Here is a 27,075-nt window from a genome sequence, read left to right on the forward strand (position 1 = left end):
AAATCTGGTGGGATGGTGGGTTCAGAGGGTTAATTAGGTTTTATTAAGACGTGTGGTCAAATTTACACAGTGATAAACACTTTATAACATGAGCTTTAACTACGGCACGGCTGTGGGGAGAAGGACTCGCCTTCCAGTTTGTTTTTGTCTCTAATCAACATGTTCAGGTGCAGATTAGTGGAGGTAAATTAAACGTTATACAGTGTCAGCTACAGTATAAATAGACTCGCTACATGGGTCTGAGGGCGGATCCGACAGGTGCTGTGGTGAGGCAGGTGAAGAGATATAAAAACACAGGATCCAGGTGCTAAATGTACAGACAAGCATGGGAGAAAACCATCAGGCTCCCTATCATCAGGTGAAGTTATATTACATGTTTATTTGTTGAGCATTTGGCAATCATCTGACCGACTCTTGCCAAGTCTCCATCAGGGTCTGAGAGTCCAGATCTACAGTGGAGACACGTTAGTCGAACACTTACCAAATGCAACTGGAAGACAGATTGTTTTTAGATTTACTGGGATGAACGGGTCGCTGGCTGAATACCTCTTTAACTGTTTATTATTTCCACACACAGAATGCACCTGTGACATTTGCATCACTTTTCATTCACAGAGTAAATATCAGATTATTTAGTGGTATGACCCTTTAATTGAGTCTGCAGCTTCATCTTGTCTAACAACCCACACACACACACACACACACACATACACACACACACACACACACACACACTCAGTAACATAATTACACCAGCAGTCAACAACACACAGCTGCTCAACAAGAGGTTTAGCCGTGCACACACACACACACACACACACACACACACACACTCCATCGTCCCGTCTGTCTCTCAGACAGCGGGGGTTTGTCTCCATTGTGCTCCAAGACATCTGACACTTGCACTGATACACCAAACAAAGACAACAGCTAGGTGTGTGTGTGTGTGTGTGTGTGTGTGTGTGTGTGCGCGCGTGCGTGCGTGCGTGCGTGTGTGTGTGTGTGTGTCACACAATCAAAAGTGTAAACAAATCAACAGCAGTCTCTTTGCAGGAGCTCCCTGCTGCTGACACAAACAGGATCATCACCTGAATGTCACGAGGAAAACTAACTAACTAACGAGTTTCTATCTACTGTAGTTAATTATACAAATGTCCCGATATCAAACACTTAGTATTGGTGCTGATCAAGTCATTTCTTAAACTGATTTGTATCAGCAACTGAAGCTATATTGAGAAAAATCATCCATCTACAGGAAGAAGGTAGAGAGAAGTTATTTTGTTTACATTTAAAGCATGTATTGAGGTTTTCAAATTAAGCTCTGAATGTCATGTATGAAACTGCATTCGGTATGACCCTGCACAAGCTGGAAACATGTTGAGCGTTAACAGATTTTTGTGTGTTTGAATGGACAAAAGCAAAATTACAGGTTAGTTTAGAAACAGACGGACACACTTTTGGTCTGTTTTCTGACGGATCAGTGTACCCTGATAAAGATAACGTTAAAATGCGGGGGTAATTTCACTGATTCATCACATAACTGAGGGAAAACAGATAGAATTATTTTGTTTGAGCATTTTAATGTTGATACAGTGTTTGAATGTCAGCATTATAAATTAACTATTTGATTCAATTTGAGTAAAATCTGACCCGTCTTCAACAACACTTATTATCAGCTCTAAGAACGTTTATTGTGATCATATGGAGACATGTAGAATATGTTCTGTGTTGGATAATAAAACTATCAAAGAGAAGAAACTTCAACAGAGCAGCTTTTGTGGGGTTTTTACGGCCCGGGTTGAGAGACTCGGGTGCAGGTCACAGGAAGGTTGAAACACACATTACCCAGTCGGTGGGGCAGCTCTGAGACTTCACAGAGTTGATTTTTGTGTCTATTGTTGTCAAGCAGTGTGCCCGCTGCTTCACCCACAGCCTCACCCTCACATAACCTCAGTGGCTTACTCACACATACACATGCTTATGATAGGGCAGGGTCAGAGGGAGGGTAGGGGACACACACACACACACACACACTCACACGGGAGACACACACGCCAGAGTCCGACCAATTCCTGTCAATTTAGGGTTTTTATAATGACAGAATAAGGGGCTCTTTGAGATAGCAGAGATCACGGAGGCCTGATAGAGGGGGCCACCCCAATTAAGCCTCCTTCAGCAGACACACACACACACACACACACACACACACAGTCAGAGCCCCAGATGCACCGGACAGTCCCTCCTCCTCCTCTCGGGGCTCTACATTGGGACAAATTGTCTCTGTTGCTGCTAATAGAGGACAGAGGAGACACACACACACACAAACACAGAGGTTTCATTCTTCCATCTGTTTACCTAAACATACCATTTCCATTCCCACTGCGGTGCTGATAAGAGTGCAGACGAGCTTGCTTTATTGGAGTCATTTCCAAGTCAAGACAGCTCCATGTATCTGATGGTCCCTGAATGAGACAGCAGGCCTCGTCTGAGGAAATCACAGTTTACATTCTGGCCGTTTGGGTATTGTTCTCCTGCGGCGGGGCTAATCACGGAGGCAGCAGGGGAATACATTATGCATCAATTTGTGGGTTCTTAAAAATTACAAGCAAGTAACAGAAAGGAGGGACTGAGTCACAGCGAAACAAACAGCTAGCGACTGTACGGAGAGGAGCTCAACACTGTGAGGTCACAGATCCGCTAATTAACACAGATACAAAGACATGATGAGACAGAACAAGAGATATTAAAGAGCAAAACACAGGAAGGGAAATGTGCCGAGGCAACAGGGAGGTTCAGCTTGTATTCCTATAGACGTCCAGAGAACTAAACTTCAGCAACAAGTCAATGCCTTAAATCTGAAAATCTGTACACTGTAAAAAAAAAAATCTGTTTAATTTAAGGTAAAATACTGGCAGCTCTGGTTTACCGTAAAAATGAAAATCAGTGGGTTTTCTACTGTAAATTTAAATGTAAATATCAGCAAAAACTGTAATTTAGATTGAAAAGTCCCTTTATTTTTAGGGTTATTGTGTCCATGTGACGATATGGTATTTCTCTGTTTATTTTACCTGAAAATGTTTAATATTTTTACAATAAAAGTGTGTGTTTTCTACAGTTTTTCAAAAGGTTCGTAATATTCCTTGTTTTACGCTAATTAAAAGTGTCTACTACGGTGATGTTACATTTTATATGTTTTGATGTTACATTTTATATTATAATTTACGCCCTATTTCTCGTGCAATTTGACAGTGTTTTACTGTAATTTCTACAAACATTTTTTTACAGTGTAATAATCTGACGGTTCTCGATTTCAGGGCTGCAACTAACGACTGGTTTCATAATCGATTAATCTGTTGAATGTTACTTCGATTATCGGATAAAAAGAAAAAAGCTAAATGTTATTATTTCTTGCATTTTATTATAAAATTAAAACATATTCTTCCACTTTTTGTACAATGCTCTTTTAAGCATTTACAGTTACATGTAACTCAATGCATGCTGTGTTGTTAATAATTGCTGATGAAATTAAATAGGGGGGAAAGCTGCCATGCGAGAACAGAAGGGAAACAACAGCTAATATTATATTTAATTAGACATTACTTCAGTTTCTGTTGTGAAGAATCAAAGGATTCACTTTAGATTGTCTCAGATTAAAGAGATGAAATATTCTGGCAGAACATTTCATTTTCTCCTTTTGCAGTTTACATGATTTTTTTTGGCATTTCCATGCTGTATTAGACAGTAACAGAGAGAATGAAAGGGGAAGACATGCAGCAAGCGGACCTTGAGCCGGATTCGAACCCGGGTCTACTGCAACAAGGACTCAGCCTAAGTGGTCTGCACTCTACCAGTGTTCCACCGGGACACCTCAATAGGAGGTAAACGATATCGATATTTAGCGTTGCGATGCTGAAATATACTGAAGATACTGGTGCCAAATGAAACTAGAAGATCTAAGGAATCCATCATGTCAGGAAGCTGCGGAAATAACGCTGCAAAGTTAATTCAGAAACATTGAGAGCAGTGAAGCTTGTTGGATGTGAAAGTTTGATAAAATGCTGCAGTTGTTGTCATCCATACATGTTTGATATCAGTTCAGTTCAGTTTGACTGAATACTTTGTTGGTCATTTTGTGGGTTTGACTCTCATTGTGGACAAATAAAAAGACTGAAGTGAGATGAATACACTGAGAATTTTTTCTGATTGGACAAAACAATTCTTGATTGAATTAAATTTTGTCGACACAAAATGCAGTTAAACAGTTAAATCTCAATATATTGTATCAATACTCACCATATCACGCAATGCTTAAAATCACAATAATGTCGTATCGTGACTCAAGTATCGGGATAAAATTGTATTGTGGGGCGGAGATGCTACTACATTGACACTATGAGTGTAAATTTAATCTGCCGTCTCGGACAGATTTGTGTCTGTTTTGATGGACAAAAATTAAAGGTAACAGACAGACACACCTTTGGTCCGTTTTGTGATGGATCAGTACAATCAGATACCCCGGATAAAGAGGACATTAAAATAATGTCCTCTTTATCCGGAGTCTGACTCCATTACACTGATACATCTCATAGCTGAGGGAAAACCGTACTCGGGTCACGGGGGGCTGGAGTCTATCCCAGCTGACATTGGCCGAGAGGTGGGGTACACCCTGGACAGGTCTCCAGACTATCACAGGGCTGACACATAGAGACAGAAAATCACACTCTCATTCACTCCTACGGGCAATTTAGAGTCACCAATTAAACCTAAGCTTCATTTTTTTTGGACTGTGGGAGGAAGCCAGAGTACCCAGAGAGAACCCACACTGACATGGGGAGAACATGGAAACTCCACACAGAAGAGCCTTAGTTGAACACGCAACCCTCCAGCTGTGAGGCTAGAGTGCTAACCACTACACCACATGTACCCCATGTAGCATTTAAATGAAGATTAAGATATTCCCTTATTAGTTCCACAAGGAGGAAACTCAGCCTCACAGAGTTGCATTTTAACACATCATTTTACACACCAGTGAACACACCATGCTAGGAGCAGTGGGTAGCACATTACTGAGCCCCGGGGAGCTGTGGGGGGGAGGGCACCTCATCCTTTGAGCCGTCAGTCGTGGGATTCAAACCAGCGACCCTCCGGTTACAAGCCTGGTTCTCTAACCTCGAGTAAGTCTGACGAGACGGCAGAAATTAACACTGGAGTTAATCTACATGGACGGACATAAACCAGCATTTTACCGAAGAGTGACACTGAACACATTGTGAGTATTGCACTGAAGCTGGATTTTAAGAAAATCGTGAATCAAATGAAATCGCAATATCTGCCAGAAAAATCACAATTAGATCTTTTCTAAAATCTTTCAGACCTATGTGAGAGGCACCAAATTTAGGATTTTTTGGGCAAAAAATTTCTCCTGAGGAGCATGTCCCCGGACCCCCTTACTTTGTTCAGGTCCTGCCATCATAATGGCATGCCTTGTTTCCACTGAGTACTTTTTGGAAAGCAGCTGAGTGTTTTGGCTCCGCCCACTAGTTAGTTCCCCTCTGCCTCTGTTTGCATACAGGTACTTTAGTAGCGGCTAACCAACCAAGTTTAAATGTGACAACGGACTGACGCAGCTAGCAATGTGGCCAACTTAGTGACTTTGTTGCTATATTTAGCGACTATTCAGGCCCCTCTCGAGACTCTTTTTCAAAAATGCAGCTAACGACAAATCTAGCAACTTTTTCTGGTGTTATTGGAGACTTTTGGAGACTCGTTCCTTCTCTTCTTCACGAGTAGCATCGTCCCAAAGCACTTACAGGCGGCCAAGTCCTCCCGGGCAGTCTCTTCTAGCTGCAGTCAGAGCAGGAGATGTTAACCCCTCAGCGTCCAGTCTGCAAATGAATCATATATGCGCGAAATCTCCGCTCAGTAGCGTCTGATGAAATGCCAACCCGTGGCAGGTACTTTCTGAGCCCCTAACCGGTGAAGTTGGGCGGATCCTCTCTCCCAAGCCACACCCATAGCAGCTCACTAGAGGGCAAAGTACCTACTTGAAACACGCCTATAGTCTTAGGTGGGAAACACTGGTTCTAAAGCCTGTTTTCACAGTTGAGTGTCATTTTTTTATACTTTCTAAATTGCTGATTGATATTTACACGCACACACCACCCAGGGGACAAATAACCCTTTACCCCGTTGCTGAAAAAAATCCCAGAGGTATTTACTAGGTATTGAGGTAGCAAATTGGAGGGATACATCTTCCTGAAGATCGACCCCTGCTCCCGTTCGCACATGTAGGAAACGTTCCTGAACATTTCAGGGAGAGAGTGCAGCTAAATGGGGCTTTACTGTTTCTCATTTCTGTGTTGTTTCGAAAAAATGACTCACAAAAACATGGACAGATGTGTTTCTTATCAACACTTGTCACCCATTTTTGTGGCAATTTTTCTGCTGGCATTTTACTGGCACCAATACAGAAATATCTCTATTAACAATTCTGCTAAAAAAGCTCTGACTGGATAAGACACCAGACCTGGTGTGGGCCACAATCCAAAAGTCTGGAACCAAGTTTACCACAAACTGCAGAGTGAACACAGAGGGCGGTAGGTCAAAGACACACACACACACACACACACAGAAAACACAGCCACACTCTCATGATCCATGAAGCAACTGATACAACTCTCTGCACATATGGCCCTCCTTCAAACTGACCAATTGGCTCTGTGTGCAGCTCTGGCTGAAGCCAGTGAGGGGAAGGGGAAGCAGTCATCACATGTACTTGACACCGCTGTCTAGATAGCAACTATTATTAGTGCCAACAAACCACTCAGTGCTTCCTTCTCTAGCTGAAGCTTCAGACTTCTTCTCTCTGCACCAGAGAAACTGATGTCCTCACTTTTCCCTGGATCCTGTAGAGACATTTACATCTTCAGACATTACAAAGTTAACCGTAACAGCTGGGAACAGCACTGTTACGTTGCCTGTGTGCAGTCTGCAGTTCACAGTGTCGCAGATTTGGAAGAAAATGTACCAAATTTCTTCTCATCATTAATCGATACATGTTAAAACAAGACAACATCTTCCAACTAGAAAATTTCCTCTGGGGAAATTTTGAAAGGGCCACGGGGGCTACTGCCGGTGTGTGTACACTATGATGAGATTCTTCAGAGATTTAAAACTATGCCCTTTAACCTCAAAGTGTGTGTGTGTGTGTGTGAGAGAGAGAGAGAGAGAAACATGTATGTGGAGGAGTGTGCGGGCATACGCGCGCATTTGTGTGTGTGTGTGTGTGTGTGTGTGTGTGTGTGTGTAGCGAAAATCGCATAAAGTTACCTGTGTGTGTAATTAAAATCACAAAGTTACCTGTGTGTGCGTGTTTGAAGCAGGTGTATGCATGTGTGAGGAGTGTGTGCACTTACGCGCATGTGTGTGTGTGTGTGTGTGTGTGTGTGTGTGTATCTGTAACTGTAACTGTAATCACATCAAAGATCAAAGGCAATCAAATCAAAGCAATCAACTGAATTAACTGACACCTGTTAAAGTTCCGAAAGAGTGACAGCAGCCAGAGGTGGACTGGAATTTCTGGCCTCGAACAGAAAGCATTTTTGGCAAAACCATAATACCTATCATTGATTCGACTTCACTTTGAGCGTCCTGAGTTCTTCCTGAACGTCTACATATGTTTTTATTTCAGAAAAATGAAAAAATAGCTTTGTTAGAGCGATCTAAAAAAACGTTTCCATATCCCTTTTTCAAATATCTCCCTGCGTTTTTAATATGGGACCCAATGAGGCTGTTGGTGGTGTTGGTGCCGCATCTGTGCGTCGTACGCCCAAACTATAACTCTGACAGCTTTACCAGAGGATTGTGAGTGAGAAGACAAATTTTCCTACGTTTCTACGTATAAATTATTTCTGTAGAGTGAAATTTGCGGCCTGGAGCGCAGTTTTAAAATTAATTTTTTGACAGTTTTACCTCTCCCTCTACACTCTGAGCGATGACATCACACACTCTGACACGAACATTCCGTGCAATACACACCCATTATAATCTCAGAATTTCTCCAAAAATTATCATGGTCATTGAACAGGGATTGATAAAAAACTATATGACCTATCGAAACGTGGATTAATACACCGATACACAAGACTTGTGTCTACTGTTTAAAGTTTAAATGGAGTCTCTAGGTTAAATTATGCCGGAGAAGTAGACGTTTAAAAATCTCCAATGATTGTTCTTTTTCGCTCATTTTTGGTCGGCCGTCCCATTCATTTCAATGCAAAATTTTGAGCAGTTTTTCGCGACTTCGTATTCTGTAGAGAAAAGTAATAGCACACCGATCTCGATCAAACCGCACGTTTTGATATATAATTTGTCCTGCAACTCTTTAAGTTGTAGGACTAGTAGCGGGACGAAATTGCGTCCGCAAGAGGAATAAGAAGAAATCCACAGTATAACTGTACCAGGACCAGTGCTCGGTGCGATTGCCCCGAGGCCCTAATAAAGCAGAGGGGATCATGTGTTACAGTATTTTACATTAACAAGGCTGCACATGTTCCTCATGCAAGTCTTAAACCAAAGACCCCTGCCAGCAAAATGGGCGGTTTCACTACTAATTAAGCTAATTAGGGCCTCGGGGCAATCGCACCGAGCACTGGTCCCATACAGCAATAGCTGTAGGGACCAGTGCTCAGGGCGAAGCCCCGAGCACTACTGTTATACTGTGGATTTCTTCTTATTCCTCTTCCGGACGCAATTTCGTCCCGCTACTAGTCCTGCAACTCAAAACGTGCGGTTTGATCGGGATCGGTGTGCTATTACTTTTCTCTACGGAATATGAATTTTTCGCAACGTAAGTCGCGAAAAACTGCCCAAAATTTTGCATTGAAATGAATGGGATGGCCGAAAGAAAATGAGCAAAAAAGAACATTAATTGAAGATTTTCAGACGTCTACTTCTCCGGCATAATTTCACCTAGAGACTCCATTTAAACTTTAAACAGTAGACACAAGTCTTGTGTATTGGTGTATTACTTTGCGTTTCAATAGGTCATATAGTTTTTTATCAATCCCTGTTCAATGACCATGATCATTTTGGGAGAAATTCTGAGATTATAGTGGGTGTGTATTGCACGGAATGAAATAATTTATACATAGAAATGTAGGAAAATTTCTCTTCTCACTCACAATCCTCTGGTAAAGCTGTCAGAGTTATAGTTTGGGCGTACGACGCAAAGATGCGCCACCAAAACCACCAACAGCCTCATTGGCTCCCATATTAAAAACGCAGGAAGATTTCGGAAAAAGTGAGATTTAACTGTTTTTTTAGATCGCTCTAACAAAGCTATTTTTCCATTTTTCTTAAAAAAAAAACATATGTAGAGGTTCAGGAAGAACTCGGGACGCTCAAAGTGAAGTCGGATCAATGATAGGTATTATGGTTTTGCCAAAAATGCTTTCTGTTCGAGGCCAGAAATTTCACTCTGCCCACCTCTGGCTGCTTTCACTCTGCCAGAAGATTCCACAGCTGTTAATTCCGTTGATTGCTGTGCTCTGATTGGTCGACCCCACGCTTTGATGTTTCAATGTGATTACAGTTACAGATACACGCACGCACACACACACACACTGGTCATTTAATGTAATAACAGTTAAAGATACACGCACGCACACACACACACTGGTCATTTAATGTAATAACAGTTAAAGATACACGCACGCATGCACACACACACACTGGTCATTTAATGTAATAACAGTTAAAGATACACGCACGCACACACACACACTGGTCATTTAATGTAATAACAGTTAAAGATACACGCACGCACACACACAATGGTCATTTAATGTAATATCAGTTAAAGATACACGCACACACACACACACACTGGTCATTTAATGTAATAACAGTTAAAGATACACGCACGCACACACACAATGGTCATTTAATGTAATATCAGTTAAAGATACACGCGCACACACACACACTGGTCATTTAATGTAATAACAGTTAAAGATACACGCACGCACACACACAATGGTCATTTAATGTAATATCAGTTAAAGATACACGCACACACACACACACACTGGTCATTTAATGTAATAACAGTTAAAGATACACGCACGCACACACACACTGGTCATTTAATGTAATAACAGTTAAAGATACACGCATGCACACACACACTGGTCATTTAATGTAATATCAGTTAAAGATACACGCACGCACACACACACACTGGTCTTTTAATGTAATAACAGTTAAAGATACACGCACGCACACACACACTGGTCATTTAATGTAATAACAGCTAAAGATACACGCACGCACACACACACACACACACACACACACACATATGCGCGCGTAAGCGCGCACACTCCTCCAGATACAAATGTTTCACACACACACATTTTGAGGTTAAAGGGCATAGGTTGCTGTATAAATAAATACTTGAAGAGGAATAGTATCATAACATTACTAGTATTAATTGTTTGAAATCTCTGAAGAATCTCATCATAGTGTACACACACCGGCAGTAGCCCCCGTGGCCCTTTCAAAATTTCCCCCAGAGGAAATTTTCTAGTTAAAAAGTGCCCTCTTGAGTTGACTGAAGGATCACTTTCACACTACCACTCAGTTCAGCAGACAAGCATTCATCTCATTAACATTAACTCGTTTTTTATATAACACCACAAAATAGATGCACAGAGTTATGTAGTTATTGCACAAATGTTTGTCTTTTTATGTTGCATTGGGACCACAGACACATTAGGAACAAGCAAGATTTTTTTTTCCTCACCTTAAACAACTAGTTTTGTTTCGTAACATTAAGTAGTTCCATATCAAAACTTTTCCAATGTGTTGAATAGGGATGGGTACCTTTCACATTTGAACCGATACGGTACCGATACCCGGTACCTGGGAATCGGTACCGGTACTCAACGGTACCAATTTTCGGTACTTTTGCGTTTGTTTATGTGGTAATAAATGTTAATTTGTTTAATAATAAAATCAAATTTTTTCAATTCAACATTTATTTCTCAAAATATAAACTTTAAAAAATATATCAAAACAATATAAAATCCAGGATTAGCAGTGCTTTATTGTTGAGTGAACGTGCATTTTGTAACATGAAGGTTGCAGTGTTATCAAAGAATGCAGAGGAGCGCTCTCAGGTGGCAAGTGCACGGAGGAGAAAAAAAAAAAAGTTGCAAGTGCACGTGTGATTTGTTGTGATGACGTCGTAGCTGTGCGGCGCAGCACCGGTCAGACAGTATTGTGGGCATAGCATGGTTGGAATAAACAAAGTTGAGTCGGGCTGCTCTGTGCACATATCGAGGATGACGCAGGAGTCTGAGGGATTTAATTTCAGCGAGGCAGTTTGGAGTAAATTGGCAGGTAATATTCCTGAGTTGAAGAGCAGAGTAATAGTGGAGGACCAGAGATGCAGCAGCTAGTTGCTAGCTGCTAATGACTGGTCTACAGGAGAATGGAGAGAGCAAACGGAGTAAGGAAGGTCCAATGTCGAGGCAGACGAAGGCCAAGCCCGGGTAGAGACATTGGAGAGATAGCAGCTGGCGGCTAGCAGGCCGAGAGCCGGCTGTTCGTCTCTGCGCTGGGTTGGAAGAGGGCAGCAGCTAGTGGCTAGTGGCCACGGTGAGCAGACAGGACCAGACGAGGAGGTAAATAAAAAAATAAAAAAATAGTGCGATCGTCAGCACGCTTGTTAATCAAAGACGTTAAATGAAAACAGGTTGAAATCAATGATCAGTTTAAAGTTAACACCGTTTAGGTACCGAGACATGGTACTGTTTGATATTACATGAATCGGTACTCGGTAGTACCGACGGAATTTGGTCGGTACCTATAAAAGTACCGAATTCGGTACCCATCCCTAGTGTTGAAACCAGGCAGCAGCGTCTGGGTCTGAGCAGTGAGGCAAACCGGGAATACCTTAAACTGCATTCTACCAAAAATCCCAACAGGGGGAGCTTAAGGCGGCTGCAAAAGCATTTGGGTCCTATTTATCTCAATACAAAATGAGAAAACCATTCACTTGATTTATTACCTCAGAAAAAAATTCTCATGACAACACTATGGTCTCAATTGCTAGTAAAAAATCTTGTTCAAGACAATATGATGTTAATGCGTAAATAATGGTCCAATTTAGAAGAAAATAGAAGATAAATAATCGTATGATTTGGGGCGTGGCCACCTTTGATTGACAAGTGGCTAGCAATGCGTACCCACGGCAACGTGTCAATAAAGTTGTTTTTTAAAAGGACATTTAGCGGTTTGGTCTCACAACTTTGACCCTTTCACTGTATTTTCACTTAATGACTGTTTATTTGAACATTTGGGTCATTAAAATGTCTTGTTCAGTGTTTGATTGGACTAACAGACACTACAAGGAGTCGCTGTTCATTATTTCATGTAAGTAATGTACATTTAGTTTTTGTTTGTTGCTTGCCAAAAATATATGGTTGAAAACAGCAATTCTTATGATACGTCTCACACCTGAAGCCAATCAGAAACTAGTATTTTCATTTATTTCCACACTCTGTTCATTCTGCACTGCGGTCCAGATGAGGCAGTTAATCTGCAGATTAGTTTATTCCTTAATTGATAATCAGCTTGTCTATAAAATATCAGCATTAAATCAAAGAACACTTCCCAAAGCTCAGGCTGATTTACATTGCTTGTTTTCTTTGGCATGACTTAAATGATTAATCTACTGTGAAGTTATTTATATACATGATTCAGATATCTGTAACAAATCCAACTGGAAGAGAAAATGGACTGACATTAATTTGGCTTTAGTATCACTGTGTGTGGCCTTTTAAGCTCCATTTCTTTCTTTTACCAGTGATTATATATGTTGTGATTATGTGTCTTCTTCTCCTATGCATCTGTTCAGAAGTCCATCAGGTCCCATTTATAATAAAGGTACAGTGAGAGGAAAAAAATCTTAGACAAGCTGACCAAACCTATTTATTAAAGACAACCAGCACAGAAGGTTTCCTGAGGACCGTGGAGGCCGAACAGCTAAAATTTGCCAGTATGGTTGGAACGAGGTCCAGCCCACTCAACTGATAAACACATTATAAACGGCCATGGCAGCATTATATTATTATTATTAGCAGGGTGTCCCAGTGCTTCTACTGATTAACATCACAAAGATACTTTCTCCTCACGCTTCCATCTCTTAATACAGAAAAAGAAGTCAATTAACCAAACATCTCTGGCGCTCACAGCCCCTCCACGATGCAGACCATTATTCAGGTTAGGGTTGTCACGATACTAAAATTTTCAATTCGATACCGATACTCAGGAAAATATTTGATACTCGATACCATTTTCGATACCACAAGGATAAAAACAAAGACCCCAAAATTTAACAGAAATATTTTTATCAACAAGAAAAATGCAACATGTAAAAATGAACAGAACCACAGGTTAAATATTTATAATAAAAAACAGTTGTGCAAAAAGAAACTGCAACCATGATAACAAGCTTCAGATACTCGATACTTTTGAAAATGAGTATTGTATCCGGATACAACGTTTTAGTATCGATACTTTTTTGACTATCGATACTTTTGACAACCCTATATCCAGATATATTTAGGCTGAATATTGATACACGATATATATCCTAATATTTTTATTGCAAAGTGAGAGCAAATGTTCAGTCAAAGTCAAAGCTAAATATGACATGTCACAAGTAGTTTTATTGAAACAGTTTATTTAAGGGAACATTAATACTGTATAACAACAGGAGTACCTTTTTTAAAAATCGTAGCTCCATAAAGCACTTTTAAATTTAAAAAAAAGTCTTAAATAAAAATAGCCAATGAAATGAAATAGGCCAATCTTTCAATATATTTATATGAGAAAAGAATAATGAACATTACAAAAGAACTAAATATGACAAACCCTAGTAAAGGCAGCATTTATACATGAAGATAGAAAATTAATTGAACTATATCGATATATGCAATATAGTCTAATTCCATATCACATTTAAAACTACATCGGTATATTTTATTTATCAATATATCGCCCAGCCCTAGTACACACTTCACCTCATAAACGGACCCACAGAGAACCCACACTGACACGGGGAGAACATGCAGACTGCACACAGGCCGGATTCTAACCTGCGACCCTCTTACTGTGAGTGGAAAGTGCCAAATCAGTATTCGACCAAATGTCTCCCCTTCCGGTCCTGTCTTATGGTGTTGAATAAAAGGTCCAAAAAGTTTTTGGGCAGAATGTTATGATGTCACAGTGAAGTGGACCATTTGAAAATAGTATGGCATCACTACATCATTTCATTCTACCATTTATACATTGTATATAGAATACATCTTATGTAAAAGTTGTCATGATTACTGTTTTATAAAGCAGAGGAATCATCAAAAGAGGGTCAGTGTTAGACATGGATTAAGAGCTTAGAACGCTGACAAGAAGTAATGAATTCAAACAAAGTGGAGGGAATTAGAGTCAGTGTATTGAGATTTTAATATTTAATATAAGTCTTCTAATATGTCAATTCTGATTACCTGCAAACTGTCACACTATATTCATAGGTGCTGTAAAGTAAACCTCAGAGCCTCAGCAGATTCATAGTTCCTCATCACACACCATCAGAGCAATGTCATCTCTTTGTCTCCCACACACACACGCACACACTATCAGTGCATCAGTCTGATCAGCTGTTACTTCAGTTAGGTCATACCCCTCTCAGCACGCTGCCAACACACAGAAAGCAGGATGCTGATTCGAACCACAAACACGGTGTTAAGACCTCGTGTAGTTCGACACGTCCCGACGCGTGTTTGTCACCTTGCTCAACAGCTCGCAAACGAGACAAAGACAAGACCAAAAGTTCAATCTGCACCAGGGAAACTGAGATTTATATATTTTTAATAACATGCTGACACGTTGTTACTCTTTTTTGCTGCTGCTGCCGTTTACCATCATCTGATGTTTTTCTTCCTGTATTAATAAACACGGAAAACCGTTTTATTTATAAGTTTTGTTTTTGCAGGGAAAGTTCAAGAGCATGACGAGTTGCTCAATGTGTCACTGAGCAGCTACAGGGACTTGTTATTCTCCTAACTGTTTATAAATCAGATGAAGAGATCAAAACCCACAATGAATCCACAGAGCTCCAGTGTTTTTCAAAAACTATTAAAACATCAATGTGACATGTAACTTTATAACAATGAACACACACTGAAGTTTATTCTGATGTGGGTGAACCAACCTGTTAACCCTCTGAACCCCAACAAGCAGTTTCAGTGCGTTTTTTGCTCTTTTTACATACTCCTCTTTACATTTTCCTTGTATTTTACTGCAATATATAAATTCTCTATAAATCTATAAGTCCTGCAGCTCAATGGAATCAGCACAATCAGAACAACTCAAACATGTTTTTGTGCAGAATAAGACAGTAAGAATGACAGAAATCTGAAAAAAGGAAAAGAATGCAACAAGTGTCATGAATGCTGGAAGTTTGCTCCACATATTCTACATATTGAAGTATTTCCATGTTTTCTAGCTGCAACTGCTTTTCACTGGGTAACCTCGTGTTGTATAATGACAGTAAATGAACCCTGATAGTGAAGAGCAGTGAGCTCAAAGAGGACAAAGTCACTGATCTTATCCTGTATACTCACACTCAGGTCTGACTTCATTGAGCAGGTCATTAGGCCGAAATAGCTCAGTTGGGAGAGCGTTAGACTGAAGATCTAAAGGTCCCTGGTTCGATCCCGGGTTTCGGCAGTTGTATTTATTGCAAATTGGCTCCCATGAATGAAAGATCTATCCATCAAAGTTGAAACACGAGCAAGGGTGGACACTGACTAGCCTCTCTGCATGCTGACCTGTGATAAATCCTTTTTTAGTTTAAAACAAGCCATTCAACACAGGTTGAGTCATGGTCATGTCCTCTCCTCTCTGATCTGTGTAAACAGCCTCTCCTGTCCACTCCTCTCTGCTCTGTGTAAACAGATCTTCAGTGAATATTTGTCACGTGACCGTTGGTCTCAGCAGAATCAATCATGTCTTCACAGTGTCTCTGAGGAGCAGAATTTAATGTTTTTAACAGGATCTGGTTAGTGCAAACGCTTTATTTTAAATGACACATGGAGAATAAAGAAATTCTGACACAAATATCAACATTTTAAGTGTTGGTCACTTTCGTTGGACATGATCTGTTTGAAACTGATGATTATACCTGTTTTTACAGTTTCTTTTTCAGATAATTGGTCTATTTTAGGCATTTTTTTTAAAGAAAACATGTTTTGGGGTTCATAGGTTGACACATCTGAGTCAGCAGTGGGCAGGTGGCTATAGAAATAAGAAAATATGTTTTTTGTGATTCAGGTGGACCAGCCTGTTAATACTAATCTAAGGGAGGACCATAGTCATCTTTCTAACATGGTGCAGTGATGTTTAGACAGAGAGAACACAGATACAAACTCAGTTCAAGTTCAAGATGAACCAGAAGGGATTTTCCTTTGTGTCGGCAGTCTAAACAGCCCAAACTGATACTGAACAGACTCAACAGACCTGCTGCTGCCGAGACAGAGAGGCAGACACACAGAGAGAGGGATCCTGATGTTAATCTGAATATGCAATGATGTGGGACAGGGCGAAATTAGCCAAGCAGTAACCATGCCAACCAGCACCCTCAAACCCTCCACATCATCATCTCCACAGTAATCCTGCGTTACATCGAGCTGTCTGTCTGTGGAGCCGTTTCGACAGCAGACACAGAGATGAGCATCCACAACGTGTGTGAGATTACAGACAGGCCATGCTCAATCGTTTCTAAATATAACACATAAATGAGCCCATTTTCTTTCCTTTCATTCATATCTTTTCATCCCACTCCACTGCACTCTACTGTCAACAAGTGCTCTCCAGTTTGAAAATACCTACAACATTTAAGGCCAGGGCTGCTCCCAGCAAATCGCACACACACACATACACAAAGAGAGACAAATAAAGCATGGCTAAGGTTTTAATCCCTCCTGCAACATCTTTTGTTATACACACATTTTACCAGCTCATATCTGGAAAATACAGACCATTTTGCTTAGAAACACAGCAAAAAGTCACAACGTAGGAAGACAGTTATGGGCTTTTTCAGTCAGAAAAAAATGAACAACTGACTGAAAACAGAGGACAACACACTGAGACACTGGTTCACTAAGCACCAACACCTGAACCCTGAATGGACAGCAATCAACGCTTAGTATTGATTACTGATTCATTCATTTATTCATTAACCTTAACCACTTATGAGGCGGGGTTCACCCTGGACATAGAGACAGACAAGCATTCACCCTCTCATTCACTCCTACGGGAAATTTAAGAGTCGGAGAAGGAGTTGTTACTGACATTTCTTCAGTCGTGACACCCCAATCTACAGCTGCAGCCAAGGCTTCATTTTTTTCAGTCCATAAAATGTCAGAATACAGTGAAAAATCAATCTCAAATTGCTTGTTTTCGACAATCAAAAGGTCGAAAACCAAAAAAGATCTTCAACTGTCTGTGTGTGCACATATATCTCGATTCTGAAATTACAGTCACACTCAATAATTGAGGAAATGCATGATTAAGCTTAAACTAGAGTTAAAGTTCTGAATTTGACTTTTAAATTGGGGTTATGAGAAAAAGTTTGAACTGCTGGTTCAGGGTCAGTAGTTATGAGAGCAAGTAAAAGTGGGAACTAGAGAACCGCCTCACTGTTTCACAACCAGTGATGTGTCATTTCACAGAAACGAATTACTGATTCCAGCTGTGATATCCTGCTGTACTTCACTCAAACTGGACCAAAGATACAAAACCTGAGTTTCCTGAGTGATGCCTGGTTGACCTTTTGTTTCTGTTGAAGCTGTCATAGCAGAAGCATTACTTTCAGTCACTGGTGAACATTTATAGAGTTACAGGTCACAACCTAATAATTGCTAATAGTCGTTTCCTTTACTTGGTCATTAAAAATAAAGTGTTGTGTGGGTTTGGAGTCACACAGAATGATCTCAGGATGTCACCAGTGAACGCTGTCATTATTTCTTTTGACTGCAAAATAAATTAATTAACCAAATACAAGAAAGAACACATAACTTTTGTGAGTAGGAGAGACTTTATAACACACACAATTCCACCCAAAAAATGATGTGCTGCCAAATATTTTTGAGATATGGCAATACTAAAGTACTCAGAAAGCTGCTTAGAAATAATATCTGAGAAAACAAATTAATTAATTAATTAAAAATATAATTCAACAGTTCTGTATGTTCAGTCTCAGTCAGTTGCTGAGCAGTTTAATAAATAAATAAAAAATAAGATTAATAGCTTGGCATAATTTCTAAATTACCCCATGCATCATTTTTTTGCATTATACATTGAGTAAAAAAAGTTTTTATACTGGCACAGATACACTGATAACGCATTTGAAAGGCCAATATCAGCCAATATTATTGATCGATCAATAGAAATATCACTCAGGCACTAGTCAGTTTGTCTGTATAATCAATACTTTTAACTCAATTCAAACACTTAAAACTTAGTTCCCACAAGAATAGTTGTCTAATTCTCTACAAAAAAATAGAAACAAACTTTTGGTTTAAATTCATACATTGCCTGACATCTTAAAGAATTTAACCATATAAAAAATAATATTGTGAAGTAACATTATTAGATACTACAGCAGTGATCATGAACGTGATCATACAGGGTCAATATGTCCAAAGAAGAAACTGTAACACTCTGACTTTTGCATTAAAATAAATATTATAGTTTAAGAGAACAAATATATAACTGTATTATCATTTATGCACACATACACGTGTCTTACGTCAAAAACGACGGTGTATTTCAAGTAGCTGCCAAGTTATGAGGGTAAAATGTGTCCCCTGCATCTCTGAGAGCAGCGTTCAGTCTACTGGGACATTATAAAGGCTGCAGGTTTATAAAAACAAAAAAATCACCAGTGCAAAACCACGAACAGGCTCAGCACAGGAACAGGTGTTAGCTGTACTCATGGCTCCGAGCCAGGGAAAGTTAGGTTGTACAGCTTCAGGCTACACACACACACACACACACACACACACACACACACACACCTTTTTTCTTTTAGGCAAATAAGGGGTAGCCCAGTAGTAGCATCAACACACACTTTCTCTCACACGCAGAGACAGACACACACACACACACACACACACACACACACACACACACACACACACAGTGAAAGAGGAAGGTGCACTAACCGTCGCCTTGATGGGGACGTACAGCACCGGTCTGTCCGGGGACCCGGTCTTGGCGTCCTGCAGCGTCCCGACCTGGAAGCCTTTGGACTTGACCCAGAATTTGAATTTGGCGTTGATGTGGTTGTTGGTCTTCTCGTGCAGGAACACCCCGTTGCTGTTCTCCTCGTCCCCCTGGATCAGCGTCTGCAGGATCTTGTTGTATTTGCGCCGGGTCACGGTCTTGGTCTTGCCGGAGTCTCCGTACGTCCGCAGGCACCAGTCCTGAAATTCCCCGAACATCTCCACCGCCCCTCCGCCCGCCGCCGCCGCCGCCTCGGTCCCCGGGACGCCGCCGCTGGGACTCCGGCTCCTCGGCCGGTTCTGGTGCTGCTGGTTGGTGGTGGTGGTGGTGGTGGAGGTAGTCACCGCGTCCGCCGCCACGCTGCTGGCTTTCCTCGTTGTCATGATTTTTTTTTTTTTTTTTTAAACGAGGTTTCACTTTCTTTCAACAAGGCTGAGTCCTTTTTGGTTCGGTTTTGTTTAACGAACCGTCGCCGAAACCACAGCACCAACGGGGGCTTTCTGCCTCTTCACCGGGGGGCGAAATCAGCCCAAACCTTCTCAAATCTGTTGAAAAATATCTTCAAATCTCCTCTTCAGCTCTGAAACGACCGCTTCAACCCTTTAAATTGTCTCCATTCCTCAAGAAAAACACGAACCATGCCATAAAGTCCCATTCGTTTTTGTTTTGTTTTTTAAATTAACGTCTCAAATGGAGCCGTTTGGATCTCCACCTCCTCCTCCTTCCTCCTCTCGGCTGTTACGCACCAACGGAGAGCTGCGAAGAGACCGAAAAAATAAAAGAAAAAAGCGCTTAATGGTGATGCCAAAAGCGGCCGAATTGAACTCCGGAGCAGCCTCTGTCTGGGTGTAATTTCTGCGGGAACAATGAGACACGAGAGGGCACCGGGAAGCAGCGGAGAGGGGGCGCGGACCGGCCGGTGGGGACGGGCGGGCGGTGCAGACTGAGCCCTCCTCAGACACACCTGTTAGCAGCGTGGGTCGCTCGGCCTGTCCCGTGGGGGACGTCAGTCACCGCCCCCCTCCTCTACCACCTCCTCCGAGAGAGAAAGAAAGAGATGCACGGCTCGTTTTCTCTCTTTTAAATTAAAATATTCGCGTGTTTCTCCCGGTTTGGATAAGGGAAGGAGCGCACGGGTTATAAAAAAACAAAAACAAATCAGATTTTTTTTTCCACATTCACAGCGATATTTCTTGCATAAAAATATTCGCAATGCCCTCCAGTTCTTTTCGGCACCTTGTCTCTTCCTCCTCCGGGTCTCAGGCTGATGGGAGACAACCGGACACCTGTTTGAATCCGGTTTACTCTCCTGCACCCTTTACAGCGCAACGCTACGCCTCATTTCCTCCTTCCGATGATAATAGCCTCCAATATCTGCAGCTGTAGTCCTAAATACATGCAAACACACACCAGCAGCAGCAGCCCAGCCTGCTGTGTGCACCCGGCCTCTGTCAACGGGACATGCACGCTGCAGCTCACAAAGCAGGAAGTGTCCAAAAACGACCAAACAGTCCCGGAGCTGTCAGAAGGGGGTGTGACACAGGCTGGAGCCAGGACATGTGAGAGTACAGCCCATAAAATCTGCTTAAATGTGTTTGGAGATGTTCTAAGAAACACGTAAAGTTTAGTAGAGAAGTTAAAGGGACAGTTCAGCCCAGAATCTGTCAGTCAGTCTGGATTGCTCTGATGTGAGTCAAGTTTTATAGATTTAGACTCAGAGATGTCCAAACCAGGCCTGTCAGGATAATGGGGACTTATTGCATGACATATGGACATGACCACGATCATCCTGATATCTCCAGTTATCACCCAGTTAATCATTGCTGGCTTTTCTCAAACTGCACTGCAAAAAAAGAAAAGTTGGGTGAACTCAAAATTTCAAGGCAACAATCTTCGATACAATTTTAAGTTGAACGATTAAACTAAATATTTTAAGTTTTGCTTTTGAGTTTGCTCAACTCTGAATTCAGTTTTTTGTCAACTCAACTATAAGTTGAAACATCATCAGTGTTGCTTACCTGCACAGCACAGCCACAATGAGACTTCAAGTGCAGTGCCAACTCGGAAAGTTGGCTTTCCCACATTTCACAACAAAGAAATAAGAGTTGGCAGAACTACTGTCCCTTGTTTTGAACCCCAATTTAAAGATATAAGTAACAACAACTCACCAGCTTGTTTTTGAGCATACAACTGGCTTCCTTTGTTGTGCTAACTTACATTATTGCCTTAAATGTCAATAATTTATATTTCCAAGTTTTACCAACTTAAATCACTGTTTTAGCCCAAAAAATACAAGTTGGCTTTTTTTGCCGTGTGAGAGCCACTTATATGAAAGCAGAACATGCCAAGATTCAGTTACAATCAGCTGTCAGACACAACATATTCCATCTGCAGCTCAAACTCTTTACTAATAAATACATGCACACAAATCATGTTTTTTCTGATTATACCTGAAAGGGATGAAGAATGATGGATTGAGGATTTTCTGCACAATTAAAAGACTGAAACACATTTTACACTAAAAGAAACACTTTTTTTTACTCTAAAATAACATGGACAGGTTTATTAGGCCTGTCACAATAACATTTTTTGTTAAACAATATATATTGTCCCAGAAATTATTGTGATAAACGATATAATTGTGATTTTAGGACCAATTTATGTCTCTCATAACACAACGGGATTAGGCCTGTCAGGATAATTATAATCTATATTTATCGTATGATATATGGACATGAGCAGGATACACCTCATGTGAGACCACACCTGCCTCTGTCTGGACAGTTTTTTACCAATTATTTTAAAGCAGAACAAGCTGATTTTGAGTTACACTCAGCTGTCAGACAAACAAAATATTCCATCTGCAGCTCAAACTCTGAAATAAATGCAAACAAATCTTCATGTTTAATGATCAAAACTCATTCTGATTATGCCTGAAAGCAAATGTACAGGCATGGGAAGAATTATTAGACCACCTTTTTTTTCCAATTTCTTGTTCATTTTAATGCCTGGTACAACTAAAGGTGAATTTGTTTAGACAAACATAATGATAACAACAACAATAGCTGATAAGAGTTTCATTTAAGAGCTGATATCTAGATATTTTCCATGGTTTTCTTGATAATGATTTTGGTTATTATCAAGAAAACCATGGAAAATGTCTATATATCAGCTCTTAAATGAAACTCTCATCAGCTAGTGTTATATTATATTATATTATATTATATTTGTTGTTATCATTATATTTGTCCAAACCAATGTACCTTTAGTTGTACCAGGCATTAAAATGAAGAAGTTTTTAGAAATCAAGGGTGGTCTAATATTTTTTTCCATGACTGCAGAATGCTGACTATTGACTCATGAGGAGAATTTTCTGCACAATCAAAAGACTGAAACACATGTTACACAAATAGAAATAACATGGACAGTGATAGGCTGATTAAACGAGCTGATTAGGCCTGTCACAGTAACCATTGTCTCAGAAATTATATTATTGTGATTTTAAGATCAATTTCCATGCAGGTTTGTTTCTTTAATAATGTCAGAAACACTTTATCCAACACGATGCTAAAAACAGCAGGTTTTACAGAGTATTATGAGTCCCGTGCAATAAAAGTAAACATCATTTCTGTTCTCTGCTTTTTATCTATTCAGGATATTTTGACATTTTCATAGTAGGCAAACCTTAGGTCTGGTAGAAGCTTAAAACTTCCCTCACATCGATCAGTTTTAGTTGCTTTCTCTTTAATCTTATTTGTGTCTTTAGCTATTTCATGTAAAGCTCTTTGGATGGTCCTGTTCTAAAAAAGGTGTTTTATACAAATAAACCTGCCGAGGCTCCTGTTACATAAAATAAAACCAACCAGCAACAGCAGCAGCCCTCTGTATCTACCCCTGATATCAAATAGAAATGACTTTATTGATTAACACATTAGAAACTCCAGTAATGAACACATTTAATGGGAGGTTTTAACCCAAAGTGCCTTGAAAGCATCATGAGTTTGTGTGTGTGTGTGTGTGTGTGTGTGTGTGTGTGTCTGTGTCTGTGTGTGTGTGTGTGTGTGTGTGTGTGTGTGTGTGTGTGTGTGTGTGTGTGTGTGTGTGTGTGTGTGTGTGTGTGTACTTACAGAGCATGGCAGCATTTTATCACTGTTCTGCTTTTGTAAGTTTGTATTTAGTAACTTAAAGTAAAAAACAACAATCTGAAGGAAAACGTGTTGCGGGGTTATTGGTTTAAGCAGCAAGGAGTTAAAGTATTTATGCAATTCTTTTGCTTTTTTGGAGGTGAAATGTTTTGGTTTGTTATTGTATTTCGTCCCTATCACTCAGGTTTTTAACCAAATACTTTTCTGAAAAAATAACCCAACAACTCGTACATCAGTTGTATAATAGACGTTCAGATTGATTGATTTTTTAGGATGAATCCCGGCTGAGGTGTCCAACCGTCATTGAGCCTCTGACAGTCAGATGAAACCTTAAACTCTCTAGAAAGAGCCGAGATACATGCAGGCCAGTAACTCTGTGCACAAACATCAAAATCAGGAAGCTGGCACGACACCAGGCTGCTGGAAACAACACGGCAGCTCCAGCAGCCTGAAAGAGGAACAACACTCTGTCGAACTGACACTTCACACCGTGTTCCTCTGATTTGTTCAGCCTGAGAACTATTTATGGAAAGAAGTTTTTATCCTCCTATAAATTCACAGTGTGCATCCTGGAAAGCACTGAATGGGAGTTAAACTGGAGCCTTTCTGTCAGTGCCATTCTCAAAATAATGTAGATTATTGTTCCACTTTATAATTAACTCTCCTAGAAGTGCACATATTATTGTTTGCAAGTGTTTACATGTCAATAACAGCTGGTGTTAGTCTTCAGGAGCTCTGTCAGTGATCTGAATGAGACATACAATGTGACAACATGCACTGCACTCTTTTTGTTGTTTTTTTTCTCTTCTTCTCCACCTTATTACTGTCGGATTAGCCTACAGCAACACATTACACTGCCAGCTGCTGACTAAAGGACGTTACTGCAGCTTTGTTTATTCGCTCTGAACCAGCTGATGAAAACTCACTGATTCACATTTTCTTTAAAGACACATTTCAAAACTTCACTTAAAATTCACTTTGACTAATAAGGAAACATGGCTGCTGTCTAACATGTTGGTGCTAGAAGGAACATGAATGTATTTTTGCAAGTTTCAAACTAAAGCCCAGTGCACACAAAAGGATTTTCAACCCTATTTGAGACCATAGACATTACAACAGATTTAAACAATTTTCAATGTTTTAATCTGAAGATCGCTCATAGACAATTCAGTCGAGACACAAGACCACAAACTGTTTACACAAACGATCTCAGATGGTTTTCTGGAGATCTCACAGAAATCTGCGTGCATTTCAGATAAAAATAAACATGGCTGCAGCATGTTGCTGTTAGCTGGCTGCACTTTAGTTCACTCTGCTTTGAACAGAAAAACAACACAAAGAGAAAAAGGAACTGTGGATGAAGTGATAGCTGGGGAGACGTTAACATACATTTTACACACCAGTGAACACACAACATGCTCGGAGCAGTGCTGGTTAGGTGCCTTGCTCGAAGGCACCTCAGCCCTTCAGCAGTCAGTCTGGGTGACCCTCCGGTTACAAGCTTGAATCTCTAACTGCTATGCTACGGACTGTGCAAATGACGTCCCAAACAGGAGTAACGTGACGGTGATGCCTCCCTGTCGTCCAGCATAATAAACACAGGGTGTCCGCTATATTCATTTAGTAGCGGCGGCCTGCTAATAATAAAAGCAAACACATGCAGCTTTCAAAATAAGAGCACATGGATGACAGAGCACAGAATTTACAAGAAGACTGTCAAAATATGATGCCTTAAAAAAACATAGAAGAACCCTTATTCTCCTTTAAAATAATTCATTAAAATATGCAATGATTAAGATGGAATAGTGGCATTAGCCTGTGAGAGAGGCACCAAATTTAGGCTTTTGGGGCAAAAATGTTCTTGCATGCCCCTGGACCCCCGACTTTGTTTGGGTCCCCTCATCATAGTCTCACACAATCCTGTGGGAAACACTGGCTCTAAAGCTTGTTTTGCCATCAAGTGTCATTCTTTATACTTTCTATATTGCTGATTGATATTTACATGTGCACACCATCCAGAGGACAAATAACCCTTTACCCCTGCTGCTGAAAAAAAATCCTGAAGGAAACACTAAAACATGTTTAATATTTCCACGAATCTGGAACAGCCACATGATTGTCAGCAGCAGCACATAGGACCCATAACCGTAACATAAGTCAAATAGAGTAGATATGGAGAAAAAAATAGATTTTAGAGTTATAAACATTTATCTCACAGTATCAGAACTGAGACTGAAAATGAGTTATTCATTTAATTTTGATGTGAATCCTTACTTTTGTTTCCACCTTGTCTCAAAAATAAGTTTCAAAAATAGGTTTTTGTGGCCAGTAAAAGCCATCGGTGTTAAACGGCCTGACGCATTTCCTAATTTTATGCCAGAGAGCCATTTGAAAGACACGAGTCATTTCACAGAGTCCTCTTCGTCCTCTGTGTGGACGGCACTGGTTTTATGTCTCATGCAATTAAGCTATTAAAGTCTCATCATGAGTCAGCTGCTGGTGAGTACTTCACATGTGTGATGGTGTTCAAGTATTGATAATCTGGCTGGATGGACACCAGGTAATGTGTTAAGGAAAAGAGAACAATAAGATGTTCAGTAGAACTATCTCTGTCTGTGGAGATAGTTCAGTATGAATGGAGCTGCATTTCACTCGGTTTGTGCTCTTAAATACATGAGTGTATATCTCTATATATGTCAGTGTGTGTGTGTGTGTGTGTGTGTGTGTGTGTGTGTGTGTGTGTGTGTGTGTGTGTGTGTGTGTGTGTGTGTGTGTGTGATTATGTTCAGTAACCTTGATTCTGTGCAGACGGGGGAGTGATCTTGCAGCGTAAAACAGACACAGGCACTCCTGGAAAAGAAATCAATGAATAATTATTATTTCAGCAGACACATTTCCTGCAGAGAGCTGGAGCTGAACTCTGCTCATCAGTCAGACTCGCTTGTGCGTAAATTTTAAAAATTATTACTTGATTCACCAAAGGTAGCCAGCATAAGCCTGGAAAAAACTGGAAACTTGGTAAAACTTGTGTTTGTTGAAAAAACTTTTTCAATGAGGAAACAATATTCCAAAAAAGACATATATTTAAAACATTTTTTTACCATCTTTTGGTCATGATGAATTGTGTTTATACTGTTTAGATTTTGGGTGATCCTTCAAACGTTTGCTTTGATTAAAATGGTCAAGAACGACGGCGTTTTAAACACTTTTACATCAGTTGGAGAGAGTGAATGTGCCATTAATTGGAACTCCTATGTCAGACAAAATGTCAAACTTTACCCTCCACAAACTATTAAAAGTTCACTGCTCTACTTTCATTACTGTACTGTTATATTATCATTATATCAATGGCCATAAATTGTCTTAAAATGCCAATAATATTGTTTATCGCAATTGTTTCAAAATGTCAAACTTTACCCTCCACAAACTATTAAAAGTTCACTGCTCTACTTTCATTACTGTACTGTTATATTATCATTATATCAATGGCCATAAATTGTCTTAAAATGCCAATAATATTGTTTATCGCAATTGTTTCTGGGACAATATACCATCTAATAAAGCGTGGGTATCATGA

At 40.2% G+C, this 27,075-nt stretch overlaps 1 protein-coding gene and 1 non-coding gene across 2 annotated transcripts in view; one reads left to right on the forward strand and one right to left on the reverse strand.

Moving 5' to 3' along the window:
- The window catches only part of LOC131971234 (nucleolar protein 4-like), a 119,605-nt gene extending 99,869 nt beyond the window's left edge, over nt 1-19,736 (reverse strand). Inside the window, exon 1 of the mRNA XM_059332561.1 lies at nt 19,293-19,736. Within this exon, the coding sequence (XP_059188544.1) occupies nt 19,293-19,736 (444 nt within the window). The remainder of the gene's footprint in view (nt 1-19,292) is intronic.
- On the forward strand, nt 15,723-15,795 carry trnaf-gaa (transfer RNA phenylalanine (anticodon GAA)). Its single transcript has one exon. It is a non-coding gene; the product is annotated as a tRNA-Phe (tRNA).
- Nucleotides 19,737-27,075: the final 7,339 nt, after the last annotated feature.

Source organism: Centropristis striata, chromosome 5, assembly GCF_030273125.1.
Source record: "Centropristis striata isolate RG_2023a ecotype Rhode Island chromosome 5, C.striata_1.0, whole genome shotgun sequence".
In the NCBI taxonomy this organism is placed as follows: Eukaryota; Metazoa; Chordata; class Actinopteri; order Perciformes; family Serranidae; genus Centropristis; species Centropristis striata.